This window comes from Triticum dicoccoides, chromosome 3B (assembly GCF_002162155.2).
Source record: "Triticum dicoccoides isolate Atlit2015 ecotype Zavitan chromosome 3B, WEW_v2.0, whole genome shotgun sequence".
In the NCBI taxonomy this organism is placed as follows: domain Eukaryota; kingdom Viridiplantae; phylum Streptophyta; class Magnoliopsida; order Poales; family Poaceae; genus Triticum; species Triticum dicoccoides.
In genome coordinates this window covers 841,221,268-841,233,070 of record NC_041385.1, presented here as the reverse complement: position 1 = coordinate 841,233,070, position 11,803 = coordinate 841,221,268, and the positions used below count along the sequence as shown (strand labels likewise).

The window sequence follows — 11,803 nt, the reverse complement described above, 5'->3', positions numbered from 1 at the left end:
AAGAGTCCAAATAGTTCGAATAAATATCCGTCACCAGTACTATATGAACAGAGTCAACCTATTTTCATATGAACATCAATATTACACACAGATTTTTCTTTCTGCTATCAAAACTATGAAAATAGCACTTGCATGTATCTGGTCATCACCTCAAAAGGGACAGCGAAGATGGAAACACAATTTCTTCAATCACGTCATCTCCTCCTTGTTTGCTACTAAGATTAATTATTTTACCTAATTACATACATCATCAAGTACATTAGCACATATTCGTAACATATAAAATTTAGATTATTTCGACATAACAAAGTAGACCTACAACCTCCTAACTATAGACTTATTAATAAACATACCACATGAAATAACATACCACATGCAATGAACAATTACAGTACAAGTGTTTCTTAATTACCGTATTAAGATTTCTTGCATGTCAATACTAATGGACGCACCTAACATTGATACAACATCTTCAACCTACTCTTCTAAAAAATATATTATAAATGCTACATCTGTCGTCTGAAATTATTTCTAACCTCTAATCACTAACATTGCGTAGCTAATGATGAGCTAAAAGACTAACTAATTACGACCTTGCATGCACAAAAAAATCAATTTATTGCAAAGCTCATACCTTGATCTTCAACTTCGTAGTTCACTTCGCTAGGCAAATCGTACTCCTGAAGCTCTAAATGACTCCAAAAAGTGATGAAATAATGCCTAACAAAATAGATAACACATAGTTATGAACTAAACAAAAAAAGTAAAATCATCATGCATGCAAACGAAACCAACAAAAATGGATAGATCTTATCTTCGTCTATCTTTTCTTCAACTTCAACATATTCAAAATCCAACCCCAAATCGCCCTAAATCACGAGTGAAAGTGCCTACTGAGTTTTTCTTTCTCTCTTTTCTTACACACTCAGAAGTTAGAAGAGGATGCCAGTGTGCTTGCGCACGGAGCAGAAGCATACTATATAAAGGAAGATGATCCCTGTAGTGTCGGCACAACAGGTTCCCGCAGCCTCGGATTCCCGTAGCGAGTGAGTGATTCCCGCAGTGTCGTCGCATTCGTTGAAGCAATAATCAGCGTGATTCTCGCAGTGCCGTCGCATCCGCTAACGCAAAAGAACCAAAAGCGTCCATATTCCCGCGCGTCGGAGTCACAGCCGTCACTGTTGCGCCTCGAAATCAGCGCCGTCTGCGCACTGTCGCGCGTGCAGCAGCACAGGACAGGCCGCCTCGGCTGGTGGCGGCGTGGCCCACCTGCTGGGCCCGCGCGCAGCAGGCCTTGTCGGCCGGGTAGCGACAGCGGCAACGGTGGCCGCCTCACCCGGTGGCGGCCGGGCCCGCCTGGCGCGGCCCGTTCCGTCGCGGCACGCTGGCCTGTGCTGCCCTGTGCACGCACCGTTATACACCGGGCTGCCGCCTCCTATTGTGGCGGCCGGGCCCGCCGCCTCACGGCGTGGCGGCAGGTGACACGTGTCGCCTGCCGCGCCTGCCGCCACTAGTGAGGGGGGCTCTTTTGTCAATTTCGTTCGCAGGGGTTCTTTTTTGGCAATTCCAGTGGGCAGAGGGTCTCTTTCGACAAAAAATCCATTTCATCAAGTTCCAAGCTCGTTTGCATGATATGTTGAAGCGAATAGCCTTCTATGTTTTTTAGTTGCACGCGCTTATGATGTCATGGCGCTAGAGTACCAGGGGCCAAGGGCCCAGCTCAAATTCCCCATATAATGCACACTTTATTCACTCATAATTTAATTACTTGCTATTTGATTATGCAGGATAGTGCACACTTTGTTCACTACAACACTATAGCCATTCAAACTATTGCTACTATTTAAGTTTATGGGTTGTGGTTCAACTGATGACTCAAATGTTAAAGTTTTATTCTCTTTCTTAGAACTCCCCTGATGTGGAATCAATCTGTTTGGGTTACTCACCCATCGAATCTTCATTGATCCCTTATGTTTGTGGGATTTCTTTGGATAATAAGAAAGAGTTCTTCTGGCGCTTAGTTGCCCTCTCTTAATTTATTTGTGGAAACAATCAGTGCGGCAGAGGAGGCATGAGGTGTGGTGAACAAGCCATATATGTGGAGGAGTGCGGCCATGGGTGCAAGATTTTTTTAATGGATAAGGGTGTGGGAGGATCAAGAGGTTTAAATAATGGGGGATCACTTATAAATCATTATTACTTTTAGCACAATGTCGCAGATGCGAATGAGGAACTCATCAACGATGGTTAATTTTTGTCGTCTCTAAGCTATGAGAAGACTTGGCGTTTTGGTCCCAATAAATAAACTCATTTAGGCTGCATCTCGCTAACCAAGCCCAGTTTGTTGGCGCTGGATGCTCGGATCTGACACCAGCTCTTAGTGGAGACATGAGCATTTACAAATCTTCAACACGTGCATGTGGGGTTCGCCATCTAGAGTGATACCTCTATCTCGCAACCTCACTCGGACTCCATCTGCATGCCCAAGTTCTGTAGCTGTACGCTGTCGGCACGCCACCGCTATGTGACTTGTGAGAGATTTTTTTCCCGTTCTATTGCAGATACAATGAGCAAAAAGTTTCTGCGTTGGCTTTGATAAAAGTTGGGGCCAAGGCAAACCCCTTTGTTTCCAAAAAACTATGAGCAAAAGGTGAAGACGGTCGACTGACATTTTCCTGCTGCAGCCAGAACAAAGTGTGGGCCGAGAGATAAATCAGGCACGCTAACGACTTGTGGGTCAAGGGTTGCATTTTAGACGGCATTTCGAGTTTTGGGTTATGTTTTACACGGTTTTAAATTTTTGAGTGAACTAATGTGAAAGCTCAAGGTTGTAAGGTGGATTGTGTTGCCCAAAATAAAGGGTTGGTAAAGTGAAATAAACTCTTTTTGTATGTGTTGCTATAATGTAACACTGTCGTTACCAACGGAACTATAGACATTGTCTTGTACCTTTGCGAGGCCCAAATGCAAAAGCATTACAGTGAGTTGCCATTTAGATATGTGTAGTGGGCCACGGAGGTTTAGTGGTCATGCCTCTGGAAATAAGATGAGAATTAGGAGAGGCACAAGCTCTGGATAAATGAAATGGAATCAGCACATTAATTGGAATCCGCATCCATCGCTTAGTTTATACAACTTGCTAACAAAAAAATACTGACACTTGAATTTACTAGATTGACTGTGATCCGATCTATAGATCCAAGCCAAGATTAAGCTATTGCAACCATACTTAAGGGTGTGTACTGTATGGATGCTCGTCTAGTGCCTCCAACTTTAGAGATGCTGCAAATAGGCCAACCATTCTATATATTAGAGGCTAGTTGGTTCGCCAAGTTGGAGATCAATAGCATTTCTAGAACTTATAATCAAAACCTTAATATTTCTAGATTAAGACACAAGGTTTAGGGTATCTGTATGCAACTGCTGCTTTGAGAATTAAGAGAGTTAATTCCCCTACCGTCGTGCCATGACCGTGAAGTCCGCAACATCGTCGTGGGCTCTGTTTGAAACAGCTCTGACTTATGCATAAGCCCGTTGTGTAGATAAGCTCCAGACAAGGATGCAGTGCGTCAAGTCTAGGTCATCTGTAATGATCACTGTGATCTCTCATGTCGATCTAGAACCATATTAAAAGAAGGCAAGACCTTGTGAGATCCCATCAAGGACTTGCTTATTTATAACTAGTCTCTCCAAGGTCCTTCTAATTTACTCCAAACGAACTGTTAGTGTCTTGATGCGATCTTGATCCTTCAAATGTGCTCTAGAAAACCAAAATGGAATCAGCACATTAATTGGGATCCACATCCATTTGTAATGACCCACGTCGTTGTGTTCGTCACCAAGATTAAGTCAGACGAGTATACACATGCATGTGACATGTCAAGCTGGAAGCATAACAAGAGAAAGAGAAGAGAAGACCTAATGAGATCTCATCGAGGACTTGCTTATTTATAACTAGTCTTCAAGGTCTTTCTAATTTACTGCAAATAACTGTTAGCATCTTGATGCAATCCGACCAATCACACCAAAATGGAATCAACGCATTAGTTGGATCCACATCCCGAGATCAAGTTGACGAGAATACAATACTTGCATTTGGCATGTCAAGCTGGAGTCATAATAAGAAAAGAGAAGACCTGGTGAGATCTCATCGAGGACTTGATTATTTATAACTGGTCTTCAAGGTCCTTCTAATTTAATGCAAACGAATTAGCATCTTGATACGATCCAATCCTTCGTATGTAAATTGAGAGAGATAAGATTTTCAGTAACATGTTGCGCTCCACCGTAACTGGTAAAATAATTTGAGACAGTGTTCATGAGCCAAAAGGAAAGATATTGCAATATGCGGGGAGGCCCGTTGGTGAATTTGATCAAATACGCACAGGGCACACATAAATATGAACCTTAAACAATACTCCATGGGGTAGGCTATTGATAGGCTTGCGAAGACTCACCGGAGCTCACTTGGGCTAAAACTTGACCATTTTCTCAACCTACCTCACAGCCCTATGAAGGAACAATCGTCTCGGTTTACCTTGGTCATCATGCTTGAGTCCCATGGAGTTCAAGAATGAAGGGTTGGGGGTAGCCTTGGCACATGCAGCACCAAAGATAACCTTCTTCATACAAATTGCCGGCCATAGAATCAAGCCATCACACCATCCACCATGGTCCTCATTAAGGCGTAGACTTGACGGTGAATACTTTTAACGGAAGTGTTTATGGAGTAAAAGCACTTTGTCATGATGTATTAGGCATCTTTTGCATCCATGTGACATGCAATAATAGTTGTACTCATGTGCTGTTTGGTATGATGTATTAGGTGTCTCGAGCATGATGGGCCTAGCTGTACATGTTCTGTTATCTCTACATCATTATGAAGATAAGCCATTATGTACTTAAAAACAGATGAGTCGTTGGAGAGATAGCCAACCAACAAGCTGAGACTAAATGTAAAGACTTGTGAAACTAATTTGAAGCAAGACTTGGTAGCGTTCTGTCGATGCTATAAATCACACAAGGCAAAAGAGAAGCTCTACACTTGATAGGTATCCTCAGTTGTCCTCACCCCCTCCACCCCCTCCTCCTCTCAATGGACAATTTCAAGATCACTAGTTACGCCAATGCGCTGGTGGAAAACACTAAGCTTGACTTCCAAAGCTTGTATCTGCACAGGATCAGGTCTGGGGATAAGAAAAACCAGTATGTAGTGATAGATGGAGTTGGTGCTACTGACATTTGTCTCACAACCATCAACGACTGGGCAATATATGATGGTGTGGCCGCGGATGCAAAGCTAGTTGCTCATGCAAAAGGCATGCATATGAATGCTGCCGCTGCTGACTGCTGCAATTTATTCATCATAGTGTTCGAGCTTGACAGGTAACTTGTATGTGTTTTGTCTTGTAATGTGCTAGCATGTTATCTTTTTTAGTATCACATTTTCTTGGTGTGTGCATCTGATATTTGTGAATCATATAGCTTCAAAGGATCCACGCTTGCGGTAATGGGAGCAACTACTGAGGAACAAGGTGAATGGGCTATTGTTGGTGGGACTGGTCAGTTCGCTATGGCGCGTGGTGTCATCCAGAGGAAAATGCATCAAAAATTAGCTGATGGACAAGGAGATGTATTAGAGCTTACTATCGAGGCATTCTGCCGCAGGAAGGTGAGCGTTCTATTCAATTTTTGTACAGATTTACTTGCAACTTCCACACTCTGTCTTTAGATTTTAGATACATACATACATATTTTGCTAATCCTTATAGCTGGATCACGCAAACCTACCGGTAGATCTACCAGTATTCCAAATTGTACATTTTTTTGTTTTTTCTGCTATTTCTACTATTACGAACAAGTTGGATGTGCATTTCTCAAAGGAAAGAATATTGCTGACAAAGTTTCACTACTTGCATACAGGGGCAGCCGGAGCCTCCGGCCACCACTCCGCAGACTCCTACCACCCAGCCGATTCAGCCTCCTGTTCAGCCGCCTCCTGCCACCACCCAGCCCATTCAGCCTCCTGTTCAGCCACCTCCTGCCCCCACGAAGCCGATTCAGCCTCCTACCCCCACTCCCATAAAGAATGGACCATGGGGCGGAACAACGAGTGACAAACTTGATCATTTCAACCCAAACATGTCTGTAGGCCTAAAGAGTGTGACATTCATCTATTATCATGCTGTTAATGGACTTCGTTTCAATTATACCGGCAAAGATGGCTATGAAAACTCCAGCGAACTTTTTGGTAATAACGGCCATGGCCCCGACGCTAAAAGGGTGAGTTTGGTTCACTATTTGTTTCCTCATGCATTTGGTCAACAATAGATCGAGTTTCATCCGCTTCATGTCGTTGTTCGTTGAGCTGCCTGTGGAAAATTGTAGGATGGCTGAATATTGTTGTTGTATTGACCTGACCCAAGTGTGGTTATATAGAGTACAATATGTGAGAGAGACTTGGAGTAGGGGACAAGTCGTACATGATTTAAACCAATCCTATCTTTAACTCCTAATCTCTAACTTAAACATAATTATACTTCTAACATTCCCCCTCAGTCGTAGCGTGAGTGAAGCGAACGATTGCGACTGAATTTGAAGTCTTGCGCTTCCGCCGTCCTCTCCGCTGCACCATCATCAACTGCGTCTCTGATGGCTGATGGGTCGGCACCTAGGGCGCTGACTGCGTCCCCTTCTGGTGCCTTCCCTGTCTTCTCCTCTATTCTCTCCCGCAGTCACAACGGGAGTGTCGTGGACGCAAGTGACGAGGCGGACGCTGTTGACTGGAGTTGTTGCCGATGAGTTGTTGTAGACGTAGCCATTAATGTCGAGGTAGCCGATCATGGTGATGTAGCCGTGGTCGAGGTAGTCGTGGTCGATGGTGTGGTCGTCGTGGATGATGAAGCTGCACAAAGCCGGAGGCGCAAAAAAAAATTGTGCTATTACGGAGCTGCAGATGTGGACGATGCACCGCGCGGATGTCGGAGGGTGTCGTCGGCGATGAGTCCACCGGTTTTGCCAAGACCGGAGGAAGCCCATCGAGCACACATCGGTTTTGCCAGAACCGTGTGGCCGTGTAGGGTCGTCACTGTAGTGACGCCGTGTCGATGCAGTCCTGTAGTTGTGGATGACGCGGTCGATGCCGTCGTCGTGACGCGGTCATTGCCGTCGTCGAGGTCGCGCCTTGCAGAAAAGTCTGTCAGAGGACGCTAGGTGTCCATCTTGTGGACGAGGCGGCGGCGGTGTGTTGACGATGATGTTGGTGAAGACCATGTTGATGAAAACCTTGGCGATGAAGTGTCGGCTATGGCGTCACATCGGCGTGTCGACGATGTGTCGCTTGAAGGCGTCCCTTGCGGCAACCAAGTGTCGATGCCGTGTCGCGCTGGAGAAGGCGATGAAGATTGCATCTCGCTCCACACCGGCCTGGCGTGTGGGTGGTGCATGTTGAGATCACTTCTCGTAGACGTGCTCGACGAAGTATATTGGCTTCTAGCCTGGCGTAGTCGTACAGTTTGATGATGCGGCGCGGGGTTGGTGCAGATCGCTCGGTGATTCCCTGCTGATGGCTTGGTGTAGGCGATCCATGCGGCTCGATGTAGATGTAGTGGCATGGCTCGGTGAAGGTACAGATCGGCGGCGTTGGTCGATGCAGGAGGTGATGTAGCTGGGCTCCGGATGCAGCACTCGGTGTAGATGATGGCTTGGTGCAGATGCAGATCGCTCGATGGTGGACAGCGCGTCCGAACAGAGACAGGGCCGCGCCGGACGATCTTACTGGTATAGCCATATTGCCTACACGGATTCGATCGCGAGAAGCGCCGTCCTCTGTGCTCTGCATGGCTGCATGCAAACGTAATGATTCTGTTGATCTCCTCGTGTGCCTAGCTCATGGTTGGTTGCTGGATCGATGAAGCCAACTTGTTCCCGGGCTGGAGTCCGGCGCGTGGAGGTGTTGCCTGCCGTGTGTCGTCCGGATCGAAGCTGGCTGCCCCGCCGCCCGAGGCCCCAAGCGCCGCGTACGCCTGCTCCTCGCGATCGCGCTCAAGTCGCCGGCCACCCGTAGTTCGCGCGCGTTGGAGTCGATCGTACCCTCGTGACAGGGTCAACCTGCCCCGCCGCATGAGTGTGCGGCCTTCTGGTTTATTGGCGACGGCTTGATCAGATCGGATGAAGATCAATGCGGATGCAGCCGTCGGGAGATGCATATGCTTATGCAAACGGGGTGGATGCCTACGCCGGATTTTTTTGGTAGCTAATGGAAAAACTAATCTAGTGAGAATTTCTAAAACTAAAATTGATCTAATGATGGGGAACTAAAAAATTGGATCTAAACTACGAGACCGATCTAATCTTTGATTGATCGGGTGCCGCGCCCCCGGGGAGAGTAGATTAATCTCCCCGGAGGCGGCGCGCTGCGGAAGTAGCGGAAGGTCCTAGGATCGGCGTTGTTAGACAAACCGCTCTAATACCATGTGGAAAATTGTAGGATGGCTGAATATTGTTGTTGTATTGACCTGACCCAGGTGTGGTTATATAGAGTACAATATGTGAGAGAGACTTGGAGTAGGGGACAAGTCGTACATGATTTAAACCAATCCTATCTTTAACTCCTAATCTCTAACTTAAACATAATTATACTTCTAACACTGCCAAAATTATAGCATCACTCACGTTTTTCCCCCTGTCCATTTGGCAGCAAACAGTTCACCTAGGCCCTAGGGAGTTTGTGACGGAGCTGTCAGGAACACACCAACATGAAAGAAGATCAAATAATATTGCTATATATTCCCTTAAGCTGGTCACCAACCTCGGCAAAACTCATGGACCTTTCGGAAGTGCCAACATAGGCGCCGCTTTCAGGTTTTCCGTGCCTCCAAACAGCAAAATTGTGGGCTTCTTTGGGGGATCTACCGGTTACGCCGTCAATTCAATTGGTGCCTACACGCTCGAAAATTCTGCTTAGCAAAGCATGATTTACTTGATGCAGCTGCAATTTTCGGTTGTAGCCATATCACGGTTAGGGTTTAACCTAAGCCAGCGTTGCTTTATTTGTTTTATTTTACACAAATAATAAATATTGTAAGGATCTACTTACCCCTATGTATTCACAAGCAATTTAGGTTCTTGTACCTTTTTTTTCGACAATGAAACGCTGTTCTCCGCCTTCACTTTGAAGCTCGCCAGCCCCATGGCATGTCAAGCTGGAATCAGTATAAAAGAAGAGAAGACCTGATCAGATCCCATCGAGGACTTGCTTATTTATAATTAGTCTCTTCAAGTTCCTTATAATTTACTGCAACCGAACTATTAGCATCTTGATGCGATCTCATCCTTCACATGTGAGATGATAGAGACAAAAAAATTGGTAACATGATGTGCTTAGTAATGATGGCAAGCCCACTATTCAAAACTTTACTCATACTTGCTAGAATAATTTGGAGACAGCAATCATTAGGCCAAAGGAGGCAAGATATGTACTGCAATATGTGAGGACGCGCGCTGTTGGGGATGCCTAGGAGGAAGAAGGAAAACAGACGCACACAAGGAGAATACACACGTTTGGCACCACACAACTTGTGCCGTTTCTTGTATTTCTTCTCACACAATGAACGGGATTACATGGCTTAAGTAGCCAGACTCACACGGGTAAGACACAAGCACTACCTAGATTGCACACACGCACATATTCATGATCAAGCCACTACTAACGGCTTGATCCAGCACTAGCTAGCTGCCCACATAATTGGGGCAAAGTGCCATTGCATGCATCCTTATTTATCTATATTTATATCTATATTTATACCTACTAATAAAGGAAGGTGATATTCTTGGTTTGATCTTGTCATGTGCATTTTGCAGATTTATAGCTAGGACCCCCTGACTTTGCCATGCAATGCATCAAGTGAAAAGAAATTGAATCAACATGCGTCCGCACGTCACCCGCCTGGGCCAATATAGTCGAACTAAAATTCGTTTGCGACACAAGACCAGGTTGGCATCGGTCGACCCACCCACCACGCCTAAAAAACGAGTTAATTGAACGAAACCACCCCATTTGGGGCATCGTTTGCAAAAAACCATGAGGTCACTAATTTTTTACAAAAAACACCGCACATTCAGTAAACTTTTTGCAAAAAGCACTATCGAGTGATTTAGGTCGTTTAATCACTTTTTGACAAGTGGGGCCGAATTGTCAGGAGCTGACTTGGCAAAACATTTGCATATACACCCTTAGATCCCGTCGTGTGATAGGCTACGGAGGAGAGTCTCACTGCTGCTCGCCATCAGCCGCTCCCTCAACACCCATGACCAGGGCACCCGCTGCTGCGCCGCCCGATGATCAACCGCCGCCGTGCTCCTGACACAAGCGGCCTCGCGAGCCCGAGCCTTTGCACGGTGGCCTCGCTCCCTTCGACGCTCCCTCTGCGCAGGCAGCGCAGCGGCCTCGCTGGGCGCGTCAGGAGTGCCGTCGGCGGCGGAGGTGGCTACGGCCGTGGCGGAGGACATGGCCGGCGTGCACGGGCTGTACCGTGGCGTGTTGAAGGGTGTGCTCGCGCGCGAGGTCAGGGGCACGTGCTCACCGGAGCTCAAGGCGCATGCTCGTGGGGAGGAGGGACGTCGCCTGCCAGAAGCCAGGGGCGCATGCTCGCGCGGGAGGAGGGAGAACGCCTTGCCGGGGGCGTGCTCGCGCGGGAGAAGGTTGGCTGCCTCACCGTAGTCGTCAGGCCGTCCATCTCTTCGCCGGGGCGCGTGCTCATGGGAGGAGGGTCCTCTTGCACCATGCACACGAGCGGAGGATGCTCGCCGGCCGATGGCTCCGCTCTCCTCGTCGCAGCCGATGGCGTCGGGCCCTGCCCCTCCCAATTCACGCACACAACATGTTTGTTGAATGTGTGTGCGAGTAGAAGAGAGGAGAAGGAAGAAGACTTGGACAAGACACACGTGGCCAGTTTTTCCCAAGTCAGCTCCTGACTAGCGGGCCCCATCTGTCGAAAACGTGATCAAACTCGGCAAAGCACACGATCAGTGCTTTCTGCAAAAAGTTTACTGAAAACGTGATGGCTTTTGCAAAAAAATTAGTTACTTCGTGGTTTTCTGCGAATGATGCCCCAGATGTGGTGGTTTCTTGCAATTAACTCCTAAAAAACACATGATTGGACACAACAGAGGGAGGTCAGGAGGAGGCATCAACCCCGCCGCCTCATGCCACCATAGAGTCCACGACAATGATGCCATCCGACAAGATGATGATGATGGAAGACAATGAGAGCGAGCTGGCTAGGGGAGAGGAGGTGTGCGTCCTGCGGGTGCTCTTCCCGGACGGCTGCGTTTTCGGCAGGAGCTTCGGTGCCGGACGCCCCGTCAGGGCCCTGGGCGCTGCTCCGCTACTGTTGGTCGATCCTACTCGTTGAAGGCGGCCCTGGGTGGAGGGCGTTCTTGCTCGATCGTGAGGGCCCTGGGTGGCCGGCAGCACGTCCGACGAGTTGCATGCCGCCTCGGGCTTGTTTTGGGATCCACAAAGTTTCTTTGTAGCTCAGGCTACATGGAGCCTCTTATCCTCAACCCTTCAGCCTTGCTTTGAGATCCGTACTCTCCAACTAACTTACAACAGGAAGATTTCTCTTTTTTGTTTCTCTAGAGACAACATATGAACTTCAAGCTTTGGAGATCGAACAAACATTAGAACATCAATGTGTGAAAATACTTTCAGATTTTTTGGTCTAATATAAATATACAAAATGAGGTTTTGTTTGACTAAAAATATTATTTAAAGTATTTAAAAAGCATGAAAAAATCTGAA

At 46.9% G+C, this 11,803-nt stretch overlaps 1 protein-coding gene across 1 annotated transcript; it reads left to right on the top strand.

Annotated features, from left to right (window-relative positions):
- Positions 1-5,083: 5,083 nt before the first annotated feature.
- Positions 5,084-9,251, top strand: LOC119282595. The gene is made up of 4 exons (XM_037562768.1): positions 5,084-5,385; positions 5,485-5,671; positions 5,923-6,282; positions 8,699-9,251. Exons 1-4 carry the CDS (start codon positions 5,096-5,098, stop codon positions 8,963-8,965), a joined length of 1,104 nt encoding a protein of 367 aa, XP_037418665.1. The 5' UTR covers positions 5,084-5,095; the 3' UTR covers positions 8,966-9,251.
- Positions 9,252-11,803: the final 2,552 nt, after the last annotated feature.

What these genes read in the sequence shown, in the direction of transcription:
- LOC119282595 (XM_037562768.1), top strand. Translation starts at nt 5,096, where the DNA reads ATGGACAATTTCAAGATCACTAGTTACGCCAATGCGCTGGTGGAAAAC. An exon ending in AGGCATTCTGCCGCAGGAAG is followed by an intron (nt 5,672 to 5,922) that starts GTGAGCGTTCTA and finishes ACTTGCATACAG; the next exon opens with GGGCAGCCGGAGCCTCCGGC. An exon ending in ATGGCCCCGACGCTAAAAGG is followed by an intron (nt 6,283 to 8,698) that starts GTGAGTTTGGTT and finishes TCCATTTGGCAG; the next exon opens with CAAACAGTTCACCTAGGCCC.